General features: G+C 35.8%; 1 protein-coding gene across 2 annotated transcripts in view; it reads left to right on the top strand.

The window, feature by feature from the left end:
* The window catches only part of THOC1 (THO complex subunit 1), a 55,166-nt gene that overhangs the window by 21,733 nt on the left and 6,829 nt on the right, over positions 1–26,604 (top strand). Inside the window, exons 10-17 of one of the 2 annotated variants that reach the window (XM_008537993.2) lie at positions 1,347–1,455; positions 2,906–3,037; positions 19,504–19,604; positions 21,553–21,619; positions 21,818–21,868; positions 21,960–22,030; positions 22,445–22,540; positions 23,318–23,383. In XM_008537993.2, the coding sequence (XP_008536215.1) occupies positions 1,347–1,455; positions 2,906–3,037; positions 19,504–19,604; positions 21,553–21,619; positions 21,818–21,868; positions 21,960–22,030; positions 22,445–22,540; positions 23,318–23,383 (693 nt within the window). The remainder of the gene's footprint in view (positions 1–1,346; positions 1,456–2,905; positions 3,038–19,503; positions 19,605–21,552; positions 21,620–21,817; positions 21,869–21,959; positions 22,031–22,444; positions 22,541–23,317; positions 23,384–26,604) is intronic. The other variant, XM_070629736.1, reaches the window with a different exon arrangement.

Raw genomic sequence — 26,604 nt, 5'->3', positions numbered from 1 at the left:
CATTATAATATTGTCCTTGATACTCCCTAGTTATCAGAAAATAAATATACGCATCCCAAAGATGAAGAATGGGGGATTAACTTACTTCCTATTATTGGCTAGAATAGAAAAGATAAAACTCTAAGATCATGGTGCTATTTTAGATCACTAAACTGACTTCTTGTTTCCCATAGAAAATTATAGTCTTACTTGAAATATTTGTATGGGCAGGAAGCTTGAAAAAAATCCTAACTGTAATCATTATTATATTATTTATTATTAAGGTTTATTTAGAAAGAATGGAGTAAGGTAGTACACAGTCATGTTTACAGACAAAATTAGTTTTACAGAGGTGATGTTGAAAACTTTTGTGGATATTTGAGGATATGAAATAGTCAAAACAATCATTTTTGACATATGAGTAATACTAAAAGACTTCACTGGCTGTTTTGAATGATATAGATGATTTTGTTAAGAAAACCATCTCTTAGATTAAAGTCTGAAATGTTGGTTTTAACATTAAAAATTAAAACATTTTATAGTATAATGATTGCTTGTAAATTTAAAAATTAAAAGAATGTATATTGAGACTATAGATTTCTAACATAGCCAAATTAGAAGTTGAATTAATAATGCCATAATAAAGACACTAAAGAAAGGGCTTATTTTTGTAATACTATTTTGATATGTACCTAATATGTTTGTCTCATACTAAGACTTCTTAACTTAGTACATGTTGGTTAGGATATAATGCCTATGGCTTTTAACATAGACTCAAATTAACATTAGCTTGAACAACAAAGATATTGATTTCTTTCTCATCTGAAAGTTTGGAGACAGGCAGTCCGGGGCTGATACGGTAGCATTCCTCAGGGAGATTGTCTAGAGACCCAAGTTCCTTCTACCTTCTTGTTCCACCATCCCTTTTGGTATTCTTTTTCTTATAGTCCAGGATGGCTCATCCTCACATCTGCATTCTAGCCAGCAAAAAGGGAAAAAGGAAAATGGTGAAATATGGCCCAAATAAGTCACATATGACTTCCACTCCCAATTGATTGGCCAGAATTTAATCACGCGGCCACAGCTAGCTGCAAGAAAGGTTAGGAAACATAGTCTTTAATGCTGAATAATCATATCTAGCCAAAATTCAGAGGTTCCACATCTTTAGATAGGGAGGGTCTGTTGTGGTCTGTGAATCCCCTGAAGTTGTTTGTATAAGTATACATGAATATGCACTTTTCTCGGGAAAGAGGCCATAGCTTTTATCAGCTTCTTAAAAGGGTTTGTGACCCAAGAAAAGTTAAGAGCATTTTAGATATTTTAAAATAGCTTCAATGATTTATTTAATATAACGTTTATTTTATTAGCTCCATTCCAATTGATTACAACCTGTACCGAAAATTCTGGTCACTTCAGGATTACTTTAGGAACCCTGTGCAATGCTATGAGAAGATTTCATGGAAGACTTTTCTCAAGGTGAGTTGCCAATCACAGACAACCACAAGCCCAATATTTTACAGCTAATGGCAGAGCCAAAACTTGGCTCTTCTCCAGCATACTTTTCACTATATGATTCTACCTCTTACAATTTTTTACCTTTTTCATAATATACAGAGGCTAAATTTTAAATTAATATTTACAGTTAACTGATTGATATAAACTAATTTTTTGGAGTACTTTATAAATGACTTGAGGATTGAAAAGTTAGTCATTGCAGCCATTTTTTTTTTTAATGTAGTGAGTACTATCAACATGAATTGATGAATTTTTACAGAATGCATTGTTTCTGCACAAAATTATCTCAGCTTTCCTCTTAGAAAAGGTGTCTGCACACTATGGCCTTGGACCAAATCCAAAAACAGCCTGTTGCCTGTTTTTGTAAGCAAAGTTGTTTTGGCACACAACCATGCCCAGTCATTTACTTGTTATCTGTGGCTGTTTTTGTGCTGTAATGGCAGACTTGAGTAGTTGCAATTGAGACCATATGAGCCATACAGCTTAAAATATTTACTATCTGACCCTTTACAGAAAAAGTTTGCTAACCTCTGTTTTATAGGAATTATCTGTATTTCTTTTCCTTGGCTACTTAAAGATCAGTCATCTTTTTCACTGTAATCAAAACCCAAGGTTAATAGGTAGCTCTTAAAAGTAGCATGGTGTGTGTTCTGTGTTATTTTTTATAATTTTTACTTTATATGCAATAATTTTGGGTTTTGGGGCACCATCTAAATTCATATTAAATGGTGAGTGAGAAATCATCTAGAACTGTCCCTCAACTGGATAGGACTTAACATCATTGTTTTATTTGGTCACAGTGTTTAGCACAAGAAATGTTTAAGTTTCCACAGCTGGTAAATTTCTGTTTACTCTCAAAGCCTTCCTTTCTCTGTTTACCCCTTCAACAGACTGCATAAAAAAGTCACACTTCTTCAGGAGTAGAGAGTTTATTCCTACTTTTATAATACCATGAAATCTCATGCAGAATAGTTTTACCTTCATTTTCCTATCATAATTTTTCTTTTTTAATTTTTTATTTTATTTTTTTTGAGGAAGATTAGCCCTGAGCTAACTGCTAGCAATCCTCCTCTTTTTGCTGAGGAAGACTGGCCCTGAGCTAACATCCGTGCCCATCTTCCTCTACTTTATATGTGGGATGCCTGCCACAGCATGGCTTGATAAGCGGTGCCGTGTCCACACCTGGGATCAGAACTGGCGAACCTCGGGCCACCGAAGCTGAATGTGTGCACTTAACCGCTGCACCACCAGGCCGGCCCCTTCTATCATAACTTTTCTTATTTAATGTGCCTTACAATATGCATATATGGTTAATGGGGAATAAATTCTAGGTACTTTGATGCAGAAAAGTACTCAACAAATTAGTGGACAAAAATGCCAAATAAAACTAATGGAGATTTTTACTTTGCAGTATTCTGAAGAAGTTCTAGCTGTTTTTAAGAGTTATAAATTAGATGATACTCAGGCCTCAAGGAAGAAGATGGAAGAATTGAAAACAGGAGGAGAGCATGTATATTTTGCAAAATTTTTAACAAGTGAAAAGGTATTGATCTTTCTTTTTCACTAAGCTTAATAAGAAATGGTCTTTTTTTTTTTTTTCTATTTAGCCAATATCCTTTTTAAGTCAAGTTCAACAGAAGTATTTCTTGCTTTACTTTTGGTTAGAGCTGATAAATGTTAGTTTGAGAGGCCTATTTATTCCTTGCACAAATAAGACTAATTTGATTTCAAAGGTGAAAGAAGTTCTGCATTGTCTCTTTTATGGACTCACTTTAGAATTAATGCAGTGTAATTACTTTCAAGTGTATATATTTTGAACCTCAAGTTAGGATTTAATGTGCATTTATGAAAATATTTTATAATTACTTTGCCATTTAGGTACAAATGAGGGGTTTAAAAATTTCCTGTTAATCTTATTCATAGAATTTAATAACTCAATATTGTTCAAATATAATGCTAATGGATATGTAAGTTTCTAGTCAAGATAGCAGGTTGAGTTTATATTTTGACTTACTCCCTTTGCTCCAAACACATAGCAATGACAGGTAAAATATTAAAAAAGAAAACCAAAAAGACAAAGCTGGACTTCCAGAAACAAGATAAATATCTTCATGGACCAGAAATGCCAAGTAGTGAGCAAAACTGAAGCCTCGAGCCTGCTGGACTCTGTATCACGCAGGTGGTGGCACCCAGCAGTTTGGCTCCAAGTGACAGAGATCAGATGTGTTCCATGTGGGATCAGTGACCAGAGGCAAATTCACTGCTTGAAGCCGGGGACTGGGGTGGAACTTTACCCACTTTTGAAAAGAAGCTAAGAAAAATATTACCAATCTTCTGCCAAGTCCTGTGGTTTCATAGGAAGTTGTGGGTCTTGGGATAACAAAAACACAGCTTTGTGTCCATCTGCTTTCTCTGACCAGATATGTGCTATCCCCAATATACTCCTGAAATAACTACTCCAAAAAGTCATCATAAGACTTTTCCAGACGTGGGCCCAGGAGCCCTATGGAAGCAAATGCAAAACTATTAGACAGGAAAGGCTGTATACAGAGAGAAAGAAGGGGAAGTAAACAGACATCCCAAAACAGAAGCCTCCCATGCAAAACTCTCTGATAAATTAAAATTCCAAAACTCATGAAGAAATCCAATGCTAAGAAAGATCACCAACCAAATCAACTATTTGGATATACATGTATTTATTTCAGATCCACCACCTGACCATGACTTGAAAATATTTATGTTTTGGATAATCCAAGAGATGATTGTTGATAGAGCATCCATTGAGAATAAGATATTGTGAAACAAACTTTTCAGCAGCAATGAAATAGGACAGTTGAATATGACAACTACTTGGGAGTCTTGGAAATAAAAAAATATAATCATTGAAACCAAAGAACAGCACACAGAATTAAACTATAGGTTGTACACAGGTGATAGGAGAACTAGTGAATGGAAGATAGTGATGAGAAGTTCACCCAGAACACAGCACAAAGAAACAGATTTTTTTGTTAACATAAAAGTGCAATTAAGAGCCATGGAGGATAGATTGAGAAGTTCCAGCATATATCTAATAGGATTTCCAAAGAACAAAATGGAGGGAATGGTGGAGAAGCTATATTGAAAATGTTTGAAGGAAGTCCCAAGTTCTCAGATTGAAAGTGTGCTACAACTGCCAAGCAAGGTAAAGAAAGATAAATCCAGACTTCAGTGCATCATGATGTAACTGCAGGGATAAAGAGAAAACCTTAAAAGACACCAAAGAGGAAAAAAAGACAAATATACTGGAAAGAAACAGCTATTTAACTTTTAGCAGATTTCTAACAGGTATCAACAATACATAGCAGAAGATAGTGGTGAAATACTTAAGTGCTAAGGAAAAAAAATAACTATCACTCTAGAATTCTATACCCAGCTAAATGCACTCAAGACTGTGACAGAGAAAATAAAGACATTTTCATTCAAAGACCAGGAAAATATACCATTTTAAGACCCCCATTTTGAAAAACTACCAAAGGATGGTCTTCAAGAGGAAGGAAATTGAATCCCTAAGAAAGGCGTGGGATACAGAAAGCAATGGTGAGCACAAAAATTGAAAAATACAACAGAAAATTTACTACTGACTAAAAACAAAAAAGTCCTAATAACTGATTTAAAAATTTTTTTAATGTGGAATTTAAACTAGATGAGAACAATATGAGAGAGGAAAACAGCTGTTTAATGAGTAATTTAAGCATATACTGCAGTCCTTATAATCTTCAGGAGGAAGAAAAGAATATTGAATAGCTTTAGATTTTATTAAATATATTAAAAGAGAAACCACCAAAAGAAAGAAAACCTGTAGCTCTCAAACGGCAAAGAGGTAAAAAGGGGATAGGAAGGAATGTAGACTACTTTATAAATCCAACAGGTGGCAAGAAGGGAGAAAAAAAGCAAAAGGGAGAGTAGAAATAAGTCCAAATATATCAGTAATAACCATGTAAGCTGATTTAATTTACCTAATAAGGCATTATCAGTATATTAATTTAAATGAAACAAACATATAAACCTCTTTGATTGAATAAAGAATTCATAATTTTTATTTTACTCTATGTAGAAGAAGGGAAGAAAATCCCAAAGCTCTTCTAGCTTAACAAAGAACTTTCCGAAAGATAGATACCTTTCAAAAAACTGAAATATCAATTTAAATAATAATATCAGGGGGCTGGCCCTGTAGCCGAGTGATTAAGTTCAGGCACTCCGCTTTGGCGGCCCAGGGTTTTGCAGGTTCAGATCCTGGGTATGGACATGGCACCGCTCATCAGGCCACGCTGAGGCGGCATCCCACATGCCACAGCTAGAAGGACCCACAACTGAAAAATATACAACTATGTACTGGGGGACTTTAGGGGAGAAAAAGCAGAAAAAAAAAAAAAGAAGATTGGCAACAGTTGTTAGCTCAGGTGCCAATCTTTAGGGGAAAAAAAATAATAGTATGAACAGGGCAAAAAAGTTACAAAATACTACAACCAGTAACAGTTATATACTTTTAGGAGTTATAAGTTACATTTCTCAGGACATGACAGCTATTTCAAACCTCTGGATGTCTTCAAAGACTTTTTTTGTACAAATGACGTTTCCAAGGACATTTTAATAACAGAAGCAGGATTTTACATTTTCACAGAAATCTCCATAGTGGAGTATAAGATTGATGCTTTGGTATCAATCTCCATTCACCACTTTATCAGAACTGGCTTTCTGAATAGTCTCCTTTCTGGATCCTCTGTGAACTTTCTTTGACCAGCAGTGTGGAGAGCATGAGCTTTCAGGGTTAAGCACTGGAATTCCATTAGTTAATATTTTGAGAGAAGTAAAAGCAGCTTTGAGAAGCTTAAAACTTTACAATATTGGAAAGAAAAAGGCGCAGAGAACTGTAACAAAGAGAAGGTGAGGCGTGATGTTTCACACCTTCAGTTCTGTTCTTTATTGCCTCTTAAGCAACAACTTGATCTTAAATTTAGATCTATAGAAGAACCCTTCTTTTACATTCTTCATGTTTTTCCTGTGTATTTCCAGTGTTTACTACTCAATATCCAAGTGAAACTATTTGTAATGCGTTATCTGTAGCCTTAAAAGTATGCCCCATTTGATAAGTTTTACCGCTCCACTGAAAGAAGCCTTCCAGCATCTCTATAATACCTTATGTAATGTTTTAAATCCCAGGATTTCTGAAAAGGCCATCATACCTAAATACATGCTAATCTGATGCTACTTCTCTACAACTTTCTTCTGGTTCTAGATCTGCACAAAAAATGCTCTGATTTTTCAAGGATATAGGTGCCTTATTCCTTGCCAGTGAGAACCAGCTAAAGTGAAATCTAAAGCCATAGAATTATCTAAAGCATAAGTCTATAGCCTGTCATTTTAGTGGGGAGCAGGTTTAGAGAAGCAGTCTTGTCATTACAAGGTTAGGTCTTTCACCACTCAAATAGAGCATATAACTTCATCTGATGAGAATCTTATAACTCAGAAGCGTTGTGCTTTGCTTACGTGAATGTGGTCACACTTTTCCTAGGAGACTCAGGAGATGATGCATGGCAAGGATGATATAACCTTTAGAGTTAGAGACAGGCCAGTCATATGGCAGCTATAGTTAGGCACAGGTTCTACAAATAAAATAGGTTTCTTTCTAAATTATCATACCTTCTTTCTTAAAGATAGAAGTTTCCCTCAGAAACAAAGTGGCATTGTAATTTTCAAGGGCCACTTTTTTGTGCTGCCTAGGGTATGATTGTAAACACTAATTTCTAATAATATGGTTCCCTTGTTAGCATATCAAAATAATCTAGGGCTCTCAGTTGCTAAACATGGTACTGAGACATCTGTATTTTATTTTTTAGTAGAGAAGTACCTATTCTTTTTTAAGATTTTATTTTTTTCCTTTTTCTCCCAAAAGCCCCCCGGTACATAGTTGTATATTCTTTGTTGTGGGTCCTAGTTGTGGCATGTGGGACACTGCCTCAGTGTGGTTTGATGAGTGGTGCCATGTCCGTGCCCAGGATTCGAACCAACGAAACACTGGGCCGCCTGCAGCGGAGCGCGTGAACTTAACCACTCGGCCACCGGGCCAGCCCCCAAGAAGTACCTATTCTTCAAGTTTAGTCCAGAGTCATACTCAGAAATTTTACTAGAGGCTTTCACGTCTAATTATCCAATTTGTTGTACCATGTGAAAGGCAATGTATTATAGGAATTCTTCCCTCAGCACTATGTAGCATGTAAAAGCAGAACCAACATTTTAAAGCATTTAAGTACCCTGAGTATTAAGATGATGGTTAAAGGAATGTATTTTTCTATCTTTGAGTTCTCATAGAAAAGAGTACGGTACCACTAACTAGGTGTAGGCTTCAGGATTACCCAGTCCTACAGAATACTAACTCCCTCTTCCGTTTACAATTGAGACTCAATGACCAAAGGAAAAAGATCAGGTGGAATACTCAGTAGCCAGCACTTACCAGGGTGGTTACCCACAGTCACGCACTGTTGATCCCAGTGTGCTCATTAGGCTATTCTTGTTCAGGGAGAAAAGAAAATTAACAGTTCTGCCCAGTCTGCATTGTGTGAAGAGCTCTCAAATAAAGACTTTTGGTCATTTAAAAAAAAAGTTCCTGGCAGAAAGAAACTATCGAAATAGTGATTCTGCCTTAAATTTTTCATACTTTTTGTATACATTTAAGAGGTAGCCAGGGCTGAATTTTTATTTAGTGAAGGCAAAGACAGGTCTGTTTCTTTATGAAACATTACAGTCTCGTTAGGAACAAATGAATGGTAGTAGTAAGACCCCACCTGTTAACAAGCAGGCGGCTAACCACTATCGTATAATTTCTTTAATTTCATTGGTTGTTTTATATGGGACACCCTTTAAACAGATGTGAGAGGTTTTTGGACAACTCAGGAACACAGTTTGAGTTTTCCTCCTCTGCAGGCCAGAGAAAGAGCCAGCCCACCAGGTGTTTCCAGGACCTACCATGAGGTTCCTATACGTTGTCACCATGGTCTGAAATTTAAGTAGAAACTCAATCATTGGTCCCCGCGCCCCCAGAGAAAAAGAAGTTAATAGCAAAAAGCTGTTAAATGGGTAGGGCTGACATTTTCTTAGATCCAAGATGGAAGGCCTTACACTTTAAAAATCATATAGGCACTCAGCAGTTCTCAGCAAGATTGTAGCACTGTTTTCCACTGATGAACCTTGATGTAAATCAGTCTTCAGGCTTTATGTCTTGACACCATCCGTCTGAGTCAACGCATAGGGCTTCACACAGCTGTGATTAGAATGATTGATAGACTTGATTTGGGCTTTGAAATCACCTAACACAACACTATCTAACACATCATTGTTGGGCCTTTGGGTGGCCACTGAGGAAGTAACAGAAACTTTGTTGGCCTGCCATTAATATTTCATGAGGAGAGAAACCAAATCTTCTGTTTACTATAGATATCATTGTCATATGAGCTATAGGCAGCATGTCTAGCCACTTTAGTTGAATTACATACAGACTCTTGAGTTAGTTTATTTTTCAGAATTCTATTTTGATGTTTGACTATCTCTGCTGAGTCTAAGTTGTGGGGGTAGTGAAGGCATTGATGAATCTTGAGGTCTTTACAAACTTTGCAATTCGTTTGAAGTCTTTTGCTGACACTCATGTCCGTTTTAGCGTATGGGTAGGCTTCCACCCATCTGAAAAGGTAAATGCAATTACTAAAACCTTTTTGTATGATTGACATTTTTTATAGGAATAAAATCAACCTAAAATGGTCCTCAAAGTAGGAGGCATGAGCTACCCTCTTTATTGTGACACTTTTGTACTCAGTGGGCTTGACAAATGGGACAGCTCTTTAAATATCATTCAGCATATTGGGAAATTTAGAGCATACTCATCATTCTTTATTAGTTTTCAAGTCCTCTGTGTGTGTGAGTGAAGCCATGGTCACAGAAGCAAGCAAGATAAGAGAGCAAATTCTTTGGTGCTGCCACGCAGCCATCTAGGAAAGACAGTCAGGGTACAAAAGATACCCTGCCAATGTAGGCTCTGGTTTGGAGCCTAATTCTGAAGAAGGACAAAGTCTAAAAGAATTGGCAGAGGAGACTAGTTAATTGATATAAGAGCAAAGATAGAATAAGAAATGGCCCAACATTGCTATGTTATTAGCCAGAGTAATCAAAATTAATAATAGGTATAGCAGAAGAACCATTAAAAATGTTGACTCCTCTAGAAGTGAGAGCTCTCATCATTTTTATAGCACTACGTACTAATGATTTGCACAAAGGCATAAAGAAGTCAGTATATTTGTAAATGTTAACAGACCTTTGAAAAGAAAATGTTCCCTGATGAGGGCAATAATTACTGCCACCTGGACAGAACATATAGCGGTCACAGAACATTTTACTACCTTTGAGAACAGACTGCATACCCAGAGACTTAATTTTGTTTCTCTGAGTTAATCAGATTCCCTCTTCTATGATATATGTGTTTATTAACTTTAAATATACTTTACTATATGTGTTTTATTATATCAAACAATATATGTAGTGACAATAAAACTTTAAGTTTAAAAACTCTGGTTTTTAAAACAATTTTATTAGGTATGTTGAAAAGTGTACATTAATTGATTTCACAATCTTAATTTGAGTATTATGAAGAACAAATGTATTTATAGTCAGAGAAACTTAGGCTAAAAACATGTAGGAATTGAATAGTGGTTAGGTACTTTTTGTTTTTTTCCATATCTGAATTTTAATTTCTTTAAAAGTTTCTTAAGGAAAACACAGATTATTGAAACTTTATCAGATAGTGTAGGAGTATTCTGTAGAGTCACATAATTTGCAGTATTGTCTGAGGTTTATGAAAACCAATATATAGACATTGGCAATTTAAGCACAATTTGGTTTAGTTGTTCACCCATGTTTGTGTTTAAATAATCCTAAGTATTAGTAGAGGTAACAACAGAACCGATGTTGTTTGAGAAGTTCCATTTAATTTAGGCTTTCGAAGGCAGAAAAGAAGTTTTGCATTTGCTAAAATAGTTTATGTTTTATGTTAATTGGGAGTATTAGGGAAAGAGATCAAAACTTAAATTTTCGGTATTTATTTTACTGAGGAATATTACAATCCTCTAAATCTTCTCAAAAGTATTAGTACAGAAGGCTTTCTTAAAACCTTTCAATTGGTGACTGTACCTTTAAGTTACCTTTTTACTAAAGAAAAAGAGCTGACAAAAGATATCTCCCTGGCAGTGGATGTATCTTTCTTTATCTTGTAATTCGTCAGGGAAACTGAGATCCTTAAACTAAAATTAGATTTCCATTTTTTTAAGAACTTGTTTTTTGAAAGAAAGTTTTAAAAAAATTATTACTGTAAATAGGAATACTATTTAAATTTATAATTTAGTCTTTATACAGTTATTTATATATTCTCAAAAACCAAAGTTTTATAATTCAGTTGAAACAGATATATGGAAGGTACCTATTCTAGGTGGAAAACCATTTTACAGTTTAGTCCTCTAAACCCTAATTTAGCGTCTAATTCATTTGTGAAAATTAAAAGTCTAAATCAGGCTATCTTAGTAAACATAATGACTCTGGAACCTGTATTTTCTCCCAGTCTGGGGAGAAAATGGAAATATTCAAAGCATTTGGAGTTTTGGCTTGATTTCTTAATTGTCTGAGGAGAGTTTTAACAGCTCTCCCAGGATTATATAAGAACTTAGTGGTACCTTTAAATAATTTAATAAGTACTCTAGTACACTTGAGAGATTTTATACTTTTCTATGAATCTCTCAAGGTACACAGTTGATCAGAGTTTTGTACAATATACTCATATACTCATTTCATTTTTTGAGAAATATGCCACGCCTACAGCCATCCTACTTTTGCATTACAAAGTCTGCTGCCCGACTCCCTACTCTCTGACACACAGTTCAGTGAGCTTTCACAAAAGAAGAAGAAGAAAATGAGCCTAACACTCAGTCTACAGAAGTTATTAAATTATTAATATTAAAATTGATAGGTTATTTTTATCAGAAATTATTAGGCAAACTAGAGATTATACAGGAGCACTTTTACGCCAAGGAAAGGAAACATTCTTCACCAGCTTAGGTAAGGCAAGTAGAAGCCTACTGCATGAAGGATTCAAGAGTAAAACATAGATTCACATTTACACAGATGCCCTTGGCTTCCTACACACTAGATTGTCATTGCTAGATTTGTCTTCCAGGGAGCAGCATTTTTATTTTAAATAGTTTTGCATCTTAGAATCTTACCCTTTCTAGTTCACTTGCAGTGCATAGCTAAGCATTGTAATTCCATTGGTTTGCATTAAGAAGGAAGAAAAATAGACCTAAGAAGCTTAACACTATGTAGAAAAGAAGAGAACACAAGTGAAATCTAACAAATGGAATTCAGAGCATGTAATAATTTGCATCCACAGAAGATATATACCTAAGACAAAACTATTCAAAAAAGTTGAAATATTAGGATGGAAAGAGACATACCAGGAAAATACCAAGAAAATAGAAGCTACATAAATACCAAATCAAATTTAAGGCAAAAACAAAGTAGGATAAAGGACACTACATATTACAGGAACAAGCTACCAAGAAGATATCATGAACTTATATGCACTTAACCATATAACCTGAAAATATATTAAGCAGAAACTTGTGAAATTATGAGAAGTTGGCAGATCCACAATTACAGTGGGATATTGTTGAGTGCCTTCATCAAAAACTTATGGGTTGAGCAGACCAAAGATGAGTAAGTATATGGAAGATTTGAACAATAAAATAATCTTGATTTACTGATGAATCAAGCAGACCAAGATTAATAAGTATATGGTAGATGTGAACAAAAAAAGTAATAAGCTTGATGTAGGATATATGGAAACCTGTATACAACAAATAGAGATAGGCATTCTTTTTGAATACACATGGAACATTCACAAAATTTGACTATGTAATAGGTCATAAAGGAAGTCTCAGCAAATATGAAAGACTTCATCTCATGCAGAACACATTCTCTGGCCACAGTGCAATTAAATTAGAACTATTAAAAGGATAGTTTAAATAGTAAGTGTATGGAAATGTGAAAAGCATTCCCCAGGAGTTCAAGAGGAAATCACAATGGAAATTCTAAATTTGTTATAAAGGTATTACATAGCAAAATTCTAAGTATCATATGTCAAATTGTGGGTCACAAATAAAGTGAAAGGTAAAGAGAAAATTACAGCTTTAAATGCATTAATGAAAAATTTAAAAGTGACGAATTGAGAATTCAAGAAACTAGAAAACGTACAGAATAAACCTCAAGAAAGTAGAAGTCTCAATAATATAGCACAAATTAATGAAATAGAATAAAGAAACTGTAGAACACATCAGCAAAATGAAAAGCCGTTTCTTTTAAAAGAAAAATTTTATAAAAACAATTTTTATAAAAATTGTGTAGAGCAGGCCTGACCAAGGAAAAAAGTGAAAAGTACCAGTAAACAATGTTAGCAATAACAACAGGCATAACTGAAAATACAGAGCTATTTAAAATATGTAAGAGAATATATTCTGAACAAGTTCTGCTAATAATTTTTTTAATCTAATAAAATAGTAATTCTCTAGAAAAATTTAATTACCAAAATGGACTCGCAAAGAAATAGAAAACCTGAATAAACAAATAACTATTAAAGAAATCATCAGTAATCAAAATGACGTCAGGCCCAGATTATTTTTGGCACATATCAGCACTTCAAGGAATAGATAATTCCTACTGTAAATGAAACTTTTCAGAGATTAGAAAAACAGAGAAAGCATCCCAGGTCCTTATATGAGATTAGTTTGATTTTTACATAAAATCCCACTAAGGACAGAACAAGAAAAAAGGGTATATATCCATCTCACTTATGAACAGAGATGAAAAAATATTTTAAAAACTCACAAATCAAATGTAGTTATTTTTTAAAATAGAGGCTAAATAGGATTTATCCCAGGAATGTAAGTATGGTTCAGCATAAGAAAGAGTAATGTAATACCACATCAATAGATTAAAGGTTCTTTCTTAAGTAAAAACTGTGTGTTCATATCAGATGCCAAGAAATTCTTTCAATAAAATCTAATATTCATTAAACAACAAATCAGAAGTAGAAGGGGGAATTTCTCAAACTTGATTAAGGGGATTGATAAAAACCCTATGGCAAGCATCATACGTGTGATCAAACTTTCAGAAGTATTCCCAGTAAATTCAAGAACAAGGCACATTTAAATGTCTACTAGCGTATTTTTGTTCAGTGCTATAATGGAGGACCTAGCCATGTCATTAAGAGAAAACAAAAAAGAAATAGGAGTTATAAGTATGGGAGAGAGAAGAGTGTACTGTCCCTATTTGAAGGTAATATAACCATCTACAGAGAAATCCAAGAGAACCAACAAACTTAGAATTAAGGCGACTTTAGCAAGATTACAAGAAAAACAGCAGTAGTGCTCTTATAAGAAACCAATGAAAACTAATACCTAGGAGTAATCTTCATGGAGAAAATTACAAAAATGGAGAGAGATGACTACATTTATAGACAGGAAGACCCAGTGCCACTTCTCCCCAAATGTATCCATAAATTCAGTGTATTTTGAATCAAATCCAAACGGGTTTTTTGAGAGAACTTGAAAAGTTGGTCTTAAAGTTTTATGGAAAAACGAAAAGGCAAGAGTAAGAAGAATTTGAAAAAGGTAGGAAAAATTGCCCTATCAGATATTAAGTCCTATAAATCTCTAATAATTAAAACAGTGAGGAAATTATTAGTACAGGTATATAGAAGAAAAAAAAACCTGGAGCAATAGAAAACACAAACTATAGGAAAGATTGATATACAAAAGAGGTTACATTACAAATTAGTGAGGAAAAGATGGATTCTTCTTAATAAATGTTGCTTAGACAATTCATTATCCATATGGAAAAAATAAAATTCAATCCATAATTTAGTACATGTACAAGGCTCAATTCCAGGTTAATTAAAAGTCTAATTAGAGAAAAGCAAAACTTTTAAACATTTAGAAGAAAATGTAACATGTTTTATTTGGAGTAGGGAAAAGTTTCTTGAGTCACAAAAAGCACAAATCATGAGGGAAAGATCAATATATTTAATATTAAAATGTAAAAGTCTTGAATAGTATAAGATACCATATACAAAGTGAAAAGACAAGCCACAAGCTAGGAGAAGATATTCACCACCTGTGTAACTGAAAAAGATTAGTATTCTGAACCTTCCATTGATAAAAAGACAGCCCAGTGGAAAACGGGGAAGATGGTGCAAACAGGTAATTTACAGATGTAGAAACCTGAATGGCTGCTAAGCTTATAAAAGATGCTAAACATCTCTAGTAGCTGAAGAAATTAAAATGATGAGATGATAATTTCACACTTATCGAATTGACAAAAATAAAAAAGCCTAACAATAAATGGTATTGGCAAAGGTAAGGGAAAAGAATTTTCATACACTCCTGGTTCAATTAGAAATTGATGCAACCATTTTGTAAAGCAATTTTATAATAACTAGCAAAGTTAAAACTTTTGTTCCTAGATGTGGCCCCTAGAGAATCACACACATGCACAAGGAAATGTATAAGAAGACGTAGATTATGTGTTTGTAAATGAAAGTTTGGAAACAACCTGAGTGTTCATAAGCAGGAGACTGGGTGGTAAATTTATACGGTAGAGTACTATAAAGCACTGACGTGGATGAGCTAGAGCAGGGATAGGCAAATCTGGCTTACTGCCTCTTTTTGTGAGTGAGTTTTATTGGCGCATAGCCACGTTCATTCCTTTACGTATTGTTTACAGCTGCTTTTGCACTGCAACAGCACAGAGAAGCAGTTGTGACGGAAACTGTACGATCCACAGAGCCTAAGATGAGTTACTGTCTGGCCCTTCACAGAAACTTGCCAGCCCCTGAACTAGAGCTACGTGTATTAAGTTGTGCAAATTTCAAACATAATGTTGTGTGAAAATAGCTTATTGCAGAATAATATGTATAGAGTTTGAAAACGCAGAACACCTCGATATATTATTTATAGACACCTACATGTGTAGTGATAGTATAAAATATGCATTACAATCCTAAACAACAAATACATGTAGTGCTTACATAGCCGAGGGAGGGAGGGGCAGAGGAGAAGGGAGATTATAGTGGGGGCTTCAGCAGTTTCGATAGGATTCTATTTGGCAAATGTGGAACAAGTAAAATGTTATGATTTAATATGTAACTGGATAGTAGGACATGAATGTGTATTACTTAACTATACCTTTTTGAACATTTAAAATATTTCATAATTTGAAAATTGGATAATTTGATCTCAGGTGATGTGTTAATAATGACGAATTAGTAAGATTTTAATTGCTGAGAATGCTCTAAATATTTTGTTTTCTAGCACAGATTTTTAAAGTACTTTGTGTTAAAGTGATAGAAATGGAAGATTTCAAACTTCAGTTTAATTTTACCAGGAATATTGTTTACATGTACAATTTATTGACAGAAAGGCACATAAGGATAACTAAGAAGAATGGCATGAGATTTTTTAGGTTTAGAATAATAATCAGGAAGGCTGAGGCCTGAGCTAGGATGTGCAGTATAAGCTAAGGACAGTAAAAGACCCTTTGTTCAAGAAACAAAGAAATATTTGACCCATTGCATGATTGTTAATCGTGTAGTTTAAAAATAACCGAAGAAAAGAACTAGAAAATATATATTAAGGAAGAAAATACAACTGAGTATGCCAGTTTTAGTCTCAGCTCTGTCACTAACTAGCTGTGTAACCTTGCAGAGTCATTTTAACTCCTCGGGGCCTAGTTTTCTTAAGTATAATGTTGAAGCAGTTAGCTTGAATGCTCACAGTAGGCCCTTCCCACCTCTGATTCAATGTCTTGTTGACTCCTGTTTTCAATCCATTGTTTGTATCAAAAAAAATTATCTTCCAACATAAAAAGTAAATGTGGTAAAGGGGGCTTAAAGCTCAAGGTAGTTGAAGAGTTCCTAAACAGCACCTAGCCACTTTAGTTCATCTCTTCAGGCCAGGAAGTCCTGTCTCCAATCCAGACTGAACTATGTAGGGGCTTCAAACAGGCCAGTCTCTTACTTGGCTCAGAGTCTTTGTACCTGCTGTTTCTTTGTTCCCGCATACTCTCCAACTTTAGGTTTGCTCCTGTGGTTTATACTTACTGTTTTTTCCAGGAAGGCTTCCTGGAGTTGCTTAGGCAAACAGGTGGGTGGTGGAGCCTCTTACTGAATTTGCCAACACTGGAGAAGACCAGGCTTTGTGGGGAAACTTGATGTGTTTTATTGTGGACTTGCAGTCCCATCAAGTGTCAGTTAAACATTCAGGTAGAAGTATGTAGTAGGTTCTTGAATATATAAATCTGGAAATTAGGAACAAGATCTAGGTTGAGAGTATAGATTTTGGAGTTATTGGCTTATATGTGGTAATTAAAGGAGGAGAAAGTAGACTGGAAAGAGAAGAATTCTTAGTGTGGAACTGAATCCTGAAGAAAACCAACAAGGTAGAAGGAAGGGAGGAGGAGAGAAGAAGATTGAAGAGTAGCCAGTGAAAATGGAGAAAAACTAGAAAAGTGTGACCTCCTGGAAGCCAAGCAGATCAAGGAGGATGAGGACTGTGAAACGAGTGTTCATTGGATTCAACAACAAAGTCATTGGTGATCTTGGCAAAAACACTTTGAGTGGGTTGATGAACCAGAAAGCCACAGATTGTAGCAAGATGAGGAGTAAGTTGGAAACAGTGACTGTAGCCAGTTGTTTCAAGCAGCTTTGCTCTTCGGGGAGGATAAAGTGAGGCTGTAAGGTCTCTTTGAGAGTTGTTTAATACTAATGGAAAGGAGCTTGGAAAGAAGGAAGGGCTGAAGATACAGGCACCAGGGCAGTTAACTGATGGAACTCAACTTAGGGAGTTGGCATGTCCACATGGAAGGATTACTTTTAGCAATGAAGGTGTTGTGACAGAAGAAATGAAGAAAACAAGGATGTGGATGCAGCTGAAACTTCCAATTTAGTGAACTTTTCTCCTCGTTGAAGGTGGAGGTAGCTATCTACCGACAGCAAGAGGGGTAGTAAGTAGTGTTTTGGTAAGTGGAAAAGGTTTGAAAAAGTTGCTGTGGAGAAGAGGAGAGAGAATAGCCTTGGAGAATAAAGAAAGATTCCTGATTAGAGACAGGAAAGAGTTTTACATTGGAGACAGGAACTTAGCGGTGGTACCATCTGCATAGCGTGTGATTTGTATTTCCTTTCAAGCAGCTCCACCCGCAGCCTAGATTGGAAGCCTTAGTGTTGGTATAGAGAAGGTGACTAACAGTTGGATTGGTCCAAGGTTGCCATTTTGCTCAGTAGATATGACAGAAGCATGGGACAAGGGTGTTGAGGAAGTTGGCAAGAAAATGGTTGAAGAGATAAACCAAGAAGTCTAGACCAGGGTTCAGCCACTTACAGATCTGGCCCACTGTCTGTTTTTTGGTTTTTTACATTTTAAATGTTTACATAAGTACCTACATAATATCCATAATATGCCTCTTGGCTTACATAGCCTAAAAAATTTATTGACTGGCCCTCTAAGAAAAAGTTTGCCAACCCCTTATTTAGACTAAAATAGGATTATAGTAAAAACACAATGGGACTAACAGATAGGCAGGAAATAGAGGATTCAAGAGACTGAAGGTCTCAATAAGGTCCACATATTAGGTACATTGGGACAACTGAGTGAGAGACCCAGAAAAATAGGAGATTGTAGTGAGAGGATTGTGAATTAAAGATTTCAGAGTTGGGGCAGCTGTGAGTGATAACCAGGTCCAGCTTGTGGTTGCGGTAGTGGGCTCCAAAGTAGAGGGTCTGTGACTGTCAGTGGAGTTGAGGTCAAGAACTGAGAGTCCAGGTGGGGATAGTAAAGTCACCCAGGAGGTGAAGGAAAGGAAGACTGGGAGCATGCCATTCAGTTTGCCAGTTTGGGATGGGATATGATAAATAACAGAATCAAGTATTCAGCCCCTGAAGGTGAGGGAAACCCAAATGGAAGGCCACTCATATGTTAAAAAAAAAGCCATGGCATTTGCTTAAACAGGAGCCAGCTGTGTGGAAGAAGTGGCTAGTGAATAAAATGGCTCGTTGAATGTTAGGCTGCGTTAGTAAATGGAAGCATAACCAAAGGAACTTGAGACCGTGAACTGGAAACAAGTTCCTAGGGCTTTCAGGTGTCTTACTGGTTATTCATTTAGAAGAAGGCAGCTTCCTATTGTTGCTCTAGGTCTGGAGGGCAGAACCAGCAAAAATTTGTGGAAGTAGACTTCAGCTTTCCTTCAGTGCTTTAGGGACATAATCAGCATGACTGCCTTCATCACTGGAGGTCGTTCTTACAGGAAGAACAGCTAGGTGGTAGGGCTGTTAATTAACTTCCTCATAAATGACCTTCACTTCCTTTCTAATCCAGATTCTGTGATAATACAACTATGATACAATTTTCTCTGAAATATAAAAAAAAAATTTATGCTATGAAATATTTATGTCAGTGGATAGCAGTGTTTTATCTGTGGGCCTGAAGTCTGAATAAAGTAAGGCAGAAGTATGAAAAAGTAAAAGGCTGCCCACTTTCCCTCACGTAAAGAAATAATGGCAAAAGGAGGGGTCCACACAGATAAACAACATAACAACAAGGAACATTGCTCATTTTTGTAGCCCTGCAAAGTCCCTGCAACAGAGTTGGTGTTCATGGTAAATAAATGAGAAGGAATTAGAGGTTAAGAATCATGTGTGAATTAAATGAAGCTTTTGCTACGCGATCCTGGGGCTTGTGCAGTAATGCCTCACATGCAGTGAGCTCTCAGCAAATTTTTTTTAATAGAAATCTTCCATTTCTATAATAGCATAACCTGTACCTTTAGGAAGAACTTGAATTTAATGTGTTGTTTTGCGTGTGTGTATGTGTGTGCTTGTTTTTTGAGTAGTTGATGGATTTACAACTGAGCGACAGTAACTTTCGTCGACACATCCTGTTGCAGTATCTCATTTTATTCCAGTATCTCAAGGGGCAGGTCAAATTCAAAAGGTAAGTTCATATGGGTAGTAAATGATGTATAAACAGCAGCAAAAAGAAGGACTTGCTTATTGACATATTTTTCTTATATATTGGGCTCATTTTATGTGTAAGAGCCACATCTCTGAAACATTTCTTTTGCAGCAATACTAGATAATCAGGAGCTTTTGTTAGAGATACCAGACGTTAAGATACTTGTTTTAGAGAAAAGATGTTGGATATCTCTGCTGTCAGTGGCAGGTCTCTGCTCCGGGATTCCCTCATTCTCTTCTCATCTTGCTCAGACCTTCTCCAAACCTGATTTGCAAACTAAGCCAATAACACTTCTCTCCCAAGGTGTGGAGCTGTCTAGGACATTAGAACTGAAAAAACTAAAGTAAATCTTTGAAGTACGGAGGAGTTCCAGTTTCTTTGGTGCTGCTTTCTATCTGAATAGCTCCACCTTTAGCAGAGACCATTCCTCCTGTCCTGTCCATAATTGAAGTAGAGTTCACTGTTACTTGATGGTATTTTAAGTATGCAAGACAGTTTATGCAGTATTCATGTATTATGTTGTATTAGTTGTATAAAGAATGTGGCTTTACTACCTGCTGGTTTTGAATCCCTCTTTTATCACTCACTAGCTGTAATTCAGCCCTTTCAGACTTGTAATTTTAAGATAACATGTAGCAAGCACTCAAAAATGTTATTTCTTATCCTCCAATTATTGTGGAAGTTTTAGTAGAAAGATCAAGGACTTTGGGGCCAGCCCTAGGTTTGAATTCAAGCTTTATGGCCTTGGTCAAATCATGGAGCCTCTGGAGTCTGTTGAATATGCACACGTCCTTGTTCTCAGAAGTAAACAAATAATGCATGTAAAGTGCCCAGATCCTAGCGCATGATAGTCCATAAATATTTATTGGAGGGGGGCCGGTCCCATGGCTGAGTGATTGAGTTCATGCGCTCCGCTTCGGCGGCCCGGGGTTTCGCAGGTTTGGATCCTGGACGCAGACATGGCACTGCTCATCAGGCCATGCTGAGGTGGCATCCCACATAGCACAACCAGAGGCACTCACAGCTAGAATACACAACTATGTACTGGGGGGCTTTGGGGAGAAGAAGAAGAAGAAAAAAAAAGAAGATTGGGAACAGATGTTGCCCAATCTTTAAAAAAAAGGTCCCAGTCTTTAAAAAAAAAGTGATTGGATGGGTACAAAGCACCTAGTCCATAGTGAGAGCTGAATTAATGGCAGCTATTAACAGTTTGGGTCTCTCTTCAGCCTTCTCTAAGGTTTTGGGTTTTTTATTCTTTGTATTTTGAATGTGTTTTAAAGAAATATAGCATGCCTTATCTGAATGTGCATCATGTAGAGGAATATTAATATTGTCTCAGGCTCACATCTCACATTAAACTTCTTATTTTAAGAAACATTATTGCTCTGGGGGGCCGGCCCGATGGCACAGCGGTTAAGTTCACACGTTCCGCTTCTCGGCAGCGTGGGGTTTGCCGGTTCGAATCCCAGGTGCAGACATGGCACCACTTGGCAAAAGCCATGCTGTGGTAGGCATCCCATGTATAAAGTAGAGGAAGATGGGCATGGACGTTAGCTCAGGGCTGGGCTTCCTCAGCAAAAAGAGGAAGATTGGCAGTAGTTAGCTCAGGACTGATCTTCCTCAAAAAAAAAAAAAAAAGAAACGTTTATTGCTGTGTTCATAGTTAATCAGAATGATTAATGGAATGTTTTTCTCCTTTATACACCTTCATGTCTTCAATTCTAACCATCTTATCTTGAGGATGAAGTGCAAAAACTTTATCTTATTATCCTCTCATTTGCAATTATTCTTGGTAATTTTTGACACTGTTTACACTATGGCTGACTTACTGTTACATACCTTGTGTTTTTTCAAGACAGTACATAAACCTTAGAATTGAATATATAGTGCTGTAACTCAAGCATGCTTTTATTGCTTTGTTCCCCAGTTCAAACTATGTTTTAACTGATGAGCAATCACTCTGGATTGAAGATACTACAAAATCAGTTTATCAAGTAAGTTCAACCTGCAACAAACCTATGATTGAACAAAATGGAAATTTAGAATTTTCTTTGTTTCAGCCCCAAATAGGAAAATAAGGATAAAGTTAAGCTCAGGTACAAGACCACAAACACTTCTTGGTTCTCTGCCTACAAACCACTCCTATGATGCAGAACGTTGTTGAAAGCTTAGTATATTCTTTCTAATCACAGCTACTATCTGAAAACCCTCCTGATGGAGAAAGATTTTCAAAGATGGTAGAGGTATGTGTTCTATATTTACATAGTCTTCTTAGCACCAAATAGAATTTCAAAGGCTTCCATTGTGCAAATGTAATTTCTTTGTTTTTCCCAGCATATATTAAACACTGAAGAAAACTGGAACTCATGGAAAAATGAAGGTTGCCCAAGTTTTGTGAAAGAAAGGTAAATATATACCCATCTCAAGAAATATGAAAAAGGCATTTCAAAATATAGTTGGACATGATTATTTTTACATTATGTACAGATATGTGTATATGTATTTCATTAAAAAAAGTAAGTTGAACTCTATAAGAATAAAACCACTTTGATTTACTTCTGTTTGAATTTTTTACTTCAAATTTCTTGTTATTAAGTTCCCAGAGCAAACTGATCTATTATTAATTATTGAAAAAAATGCTATATACTCACTCCGTAATTTGCCCCTGGTGTGGCATTTGTCTCTTCTCTCTCATGAGTGTTCTATAGTAATATGAAGCTTTCATCTTTTCTTAGGAAGAAAATAACTAAATTTTCTCTTACAATTAAACACTCTTCCATCTCTGCTGTCCAGTTGTAATTCTATTGTTTTCACCACAGAACATCAGATACCAAGCCGACAAGAGTAGTACGGAAGAGAACGGCACCAGAGGACTTCCTAGGGAAAGGACCCAACAAAAAGATTCTGATGGGAAAGTAAGTTAAACCATCTCCATATGTGGGATGCTATTAGTTATTTTTATATTTTGAAGACGTTACAATAAGCACTCTCCAGTTTTTGTGTTTTTCCAGCTTTTTTGTGTGTTTGGTACATACTGGTACTAAAGCAGACCACACCCTATCTATCTATAGAGCCCATTATATGGGTTCATGCAACTAGACAAACTTCCGTTTTGTCTCCTGCTTCCAAAATCCATGGCTCTAGGCTGTGCCATTTTTCCATGTTACAGACAAAAACAATTGCTGTTAGATTGATCCAGCTCACTTCTAGTTGTTGCAAGGTACTATAATCCTTGAATTTCTCTTGCGTGCCAGCTAACTATTCATTGCTCTAGACTGGGTTTGAATATTTTTAGGAAAAAGTAATGATGATGGTATAGTGGTTAAGTCCAGTATGCTCCGCTTTGGTGGCCCAGGTTCACAGGTTTGGATCCCAAGCGTGGACCTAGACCACTCATCAAGATATGCCGTGGCAATGACCCACATACAAAATAGAGGAAGACTGGCACAGATGTTAGCTCAGGGTTAATCTTCCTCACCAAAAAAAAAATTAATGATTATTGATTATCACTAAATATATGCTGATATAAAAAATTTGCTAAATACCAAAAATAAATGTAGAAGAAAATGAAAACTCATTCTGTCACCACCCAAAAATCCACTATTTATTTTAAGTATTTTTACAGTTTTAAGGCATTTAAGGATGATGTCCATAAAAAAATGTATTTATTTATGTGTCTGTCTATTTTGTAGTGAGGAATTAACAAGGCTTTGGAATCTCTGCCCTGATAATATGGAAGCCTGTAAATCAGAGACAAGGCAAGTTTAAAATGTTTCACATGACGTGTTGCTTTTCTCAAATGTTAAGTAGAGTGGAATGGAGCCTTTTGTCAGCTATAAGCAGAGCTCAAAAGAAATTTAAGTTTATTGTGGTTGCCTTTGGCACAGCAGAATATGACTTCCTACCATAAAACACCTAGAAGTGGTGATAAATAATTGTAGAAAATAAGGATTCACCAAAAAAGAGGGAACTAAAACTTGAAGTATGAATGATTCTCACTTTTGGGAACCAGGGAAGTGAGTTTTAACAGCCACAAAAGGACAAAACATAAGGCCTTAGACCTGCACGAATTTGTAACTGAGTTTCCCCTGAATAAAGGTGAGGCCCTTGACATACTACACTATCTGTAAAAGAAGGGCAGAGTGGGAAATGGAGGGACTTGCTCGCTGGCACAGGAAACAAGGAAGCTTGTCCATTTCTACCTGCAGTGTGAGTGAAAAGGAAAAATATTCCCTGAGAAAGTATAACCACAAGTCTGCTGTAATGCAGTCTTGCAGTTTAAATTTATGGTAGCAGCAGTATAAAGGAACCCCCAAGCTAAGGGGGTGAGCTAAAGAAGTCACAGGCTGGTGTTAGAAAGCCTTCTGCAGGTCATACGTTCAACCTAAGCCACACAAGGATTCTACAAATAAAAGTCCAAAGATAAATTCACCATCCAAACTTAAAACATTCAAGAAAATAATCTACCATGAGTAAGAATCAACAGATAGAACAAGCAACAGAAGTTAGACAGCCTCTTCGGATAATAAAACCATCTGATAAAAGGCTTAAAATAAGTACATTTAAGATAATTAAAGACATACAAGAAGGAACTGAAAATAAGAGAAAGGAACATGACACTCAGAAAGGACCAAGTGAATCTGAAAAATATATTTCTAGCAATAAGAAAATATAGTCATTGAAATTACAAAATTTAGTAGGCAGGTTAAATAGCAGACAAGGCACAGGTGAAATAATAATAAATGATTAAGAAATCTACCCAGAAAGCACTACAGAAGGATCAAGAGTTAGAAAATATGAAAGTAAGAGTCAAGAACCGCAGAATGAGGAGGTTGAAGAAATATCTAATAAAGAAGGAAATAACAGAGAATGGGAAAGAGGCAGTAATCCAGGAGATAAGGACTGAGAATTGTTTAGAACTGAGAATAGGCATAAATTCTTAAGCTCAAGAAGTACAAGTCTTAAGTAGGATAAACAGAATAAATCCATATCTCTACACATTGTAATAAAGTCACCAGAGAGAAAAACCAGACCACCTGCAGAAGAGCAGACTGAGAAGCAGACCTCAAGAACAAAAAAAACCAGAAGACAGTGGAATGACAGCTTCAAAGTGTTGAAAGCCTCAACCCAGAATTCTATAATAAATTAAACAGTGGGTCAGTCAAGAGTGATTGAGAAATAAAGTTACTTTCAAACTAAAACTGAAAATCTACCATCATCGGTCCTTACCAAAAAAGCTTCAGAGAGAAACTGAACCCAGAAATCATGAGTAAGCTGCAAGAAGGACTGCTATGCAAAGACGCTGGTAAACATGAATAAATCTGATCAAGAACTCGCTGTATGAAACAGTAATAAGTACTAATTGGGAGTTATTTAAAAAGATGGAACTAACATACTTAATAAAAGTGACATGTAATACAAGAAGGAGTGATCAGAATTAAAGAATGTTCCAGATGAAGATGGAGATCCTGAATAACTAGACTTGAAGTAAAGCATGCTTGCTAACTAAGTGTGTGAAAGAGAATAAACGAATTGAGGAAAAAGGGAAATACAGAAGATTCAAGCAGTCAAATAAAATACAGAAGGCGGCACATAAAAAACAAGTAATAGCATAAAACAATATAGTGAAAATAAATTCAAATATATAATAACAATAAATGTAAATAGACTTTCTGGTTCAAAGACAGAAGATGGTGTTATATTTTAAAAGTTCATCTATATGTTATTTACAAGAAGCACCTTAAAAAATAAAGATGGGGAACAGTTGAAACTAAAAGAATAAAATAAGATGTAAGAGGCGTAGTTATATTGATATCAGACAGAAGAGTGTTAAAGGCTTCTAGAAGGCATTATTAAAAATAAAGACAGTCAGGGCCGGCCTGGTGGCACAGCAGTTAAGTTTGCGTGCTCCACTTTGATGGCCCAGGGTTCACCAATTCGGATCCCAGGTGCAGACCTACACACTGCTTATCAAGCTATGCTGTGGCAGGCGTACCACACAGAAAAAGATAGAAGAAGACAGGCAGAGATGTTAGCTCAGGGCCAATCTTCCTCAACAAAATTAAAAAATTAGAAAAATAAAGACAGTCAATGCATAAACAAAGGGAAAAATGCATCAGAAATATATAGATGTTCTAAACTCTATTTCCTAAGAATGTAGTCTCAACTGGCAGCATTACAATCAGAAATTGACCAATCCACTCACGAGCAGAAGAATTTTGACACTTATACTAAGTGTTTACTAGAATTTTGATACCAAATAATTTCTCAGTATTTAAGAAATCAGGTAGGAAAAACTTAGTATATTTAGGATTTAACAAGACAGTTAACAGGCTTAGTTATACAGAAAACACAAATTCATTTAAATTATACATGAAAAACAATAAAATACTTTAAAAGCTTTAAAGCACTTCTGAATAACTCCTGAATCAAAGAAAAAAATCATAACGTAAATTAGAAAACATAGAACTAAATGATAATAAAAGTACTGTATATTTAAACTGTTGGGATCTAACTTCAGTAGAACACAGAAGGAAACTTATGACCTTATGTGTTTATAGATTTTAAAAAATCTGAAAATTAAGAGTCCAGCACTGGGAGAATAACAGAGTAAAATCATAGCAAGTAAAATAAAATTAGAAGTCAATAAAATAGCAAACAAATAATAGCATCAACAAAACCCAAAAGATTTTTTTAAAGAGTAGGACAATAAATTGCTAGCAAGATAGATAAATAAAATTAGATTTCTGCCAAATCTATGAGGAAAAGTCAACCCAGTAGAAAACTGGACAAACGAATAGATAATTTCAGAAGTGAAAACCTTAATAAACCTATGAAAAGATGCTCAACTTTGTTGTAACCAGAAGTCCAGATAAAAACCACAGGGGCCGGGGGCTGGCCCCGTGGCCGAGTGGTTAAGTTTGCGCACTCCGCTGCAGGCGGCCCAGTGTTTCGTTGGTTCGAATCCTGGGCGCGGACA

The sequence above is a fragment of the Equus przewalskii genome, chromosome 7 (genome assembly GCF_037783145.1).
Source record: "Equus przewalskii isolate Varuska chromosome 7, EquPr2, whole genome shotgun sequence".
Lineage (NCBI taxonomy): Eukaryota > Metazoa > Chordata > Mammalia > Perissodactyla > Equidae > Equus > Equus przewalskii.
This window is presented reverse-complemented; position numbering and strand designations above follow the sequence as displayed.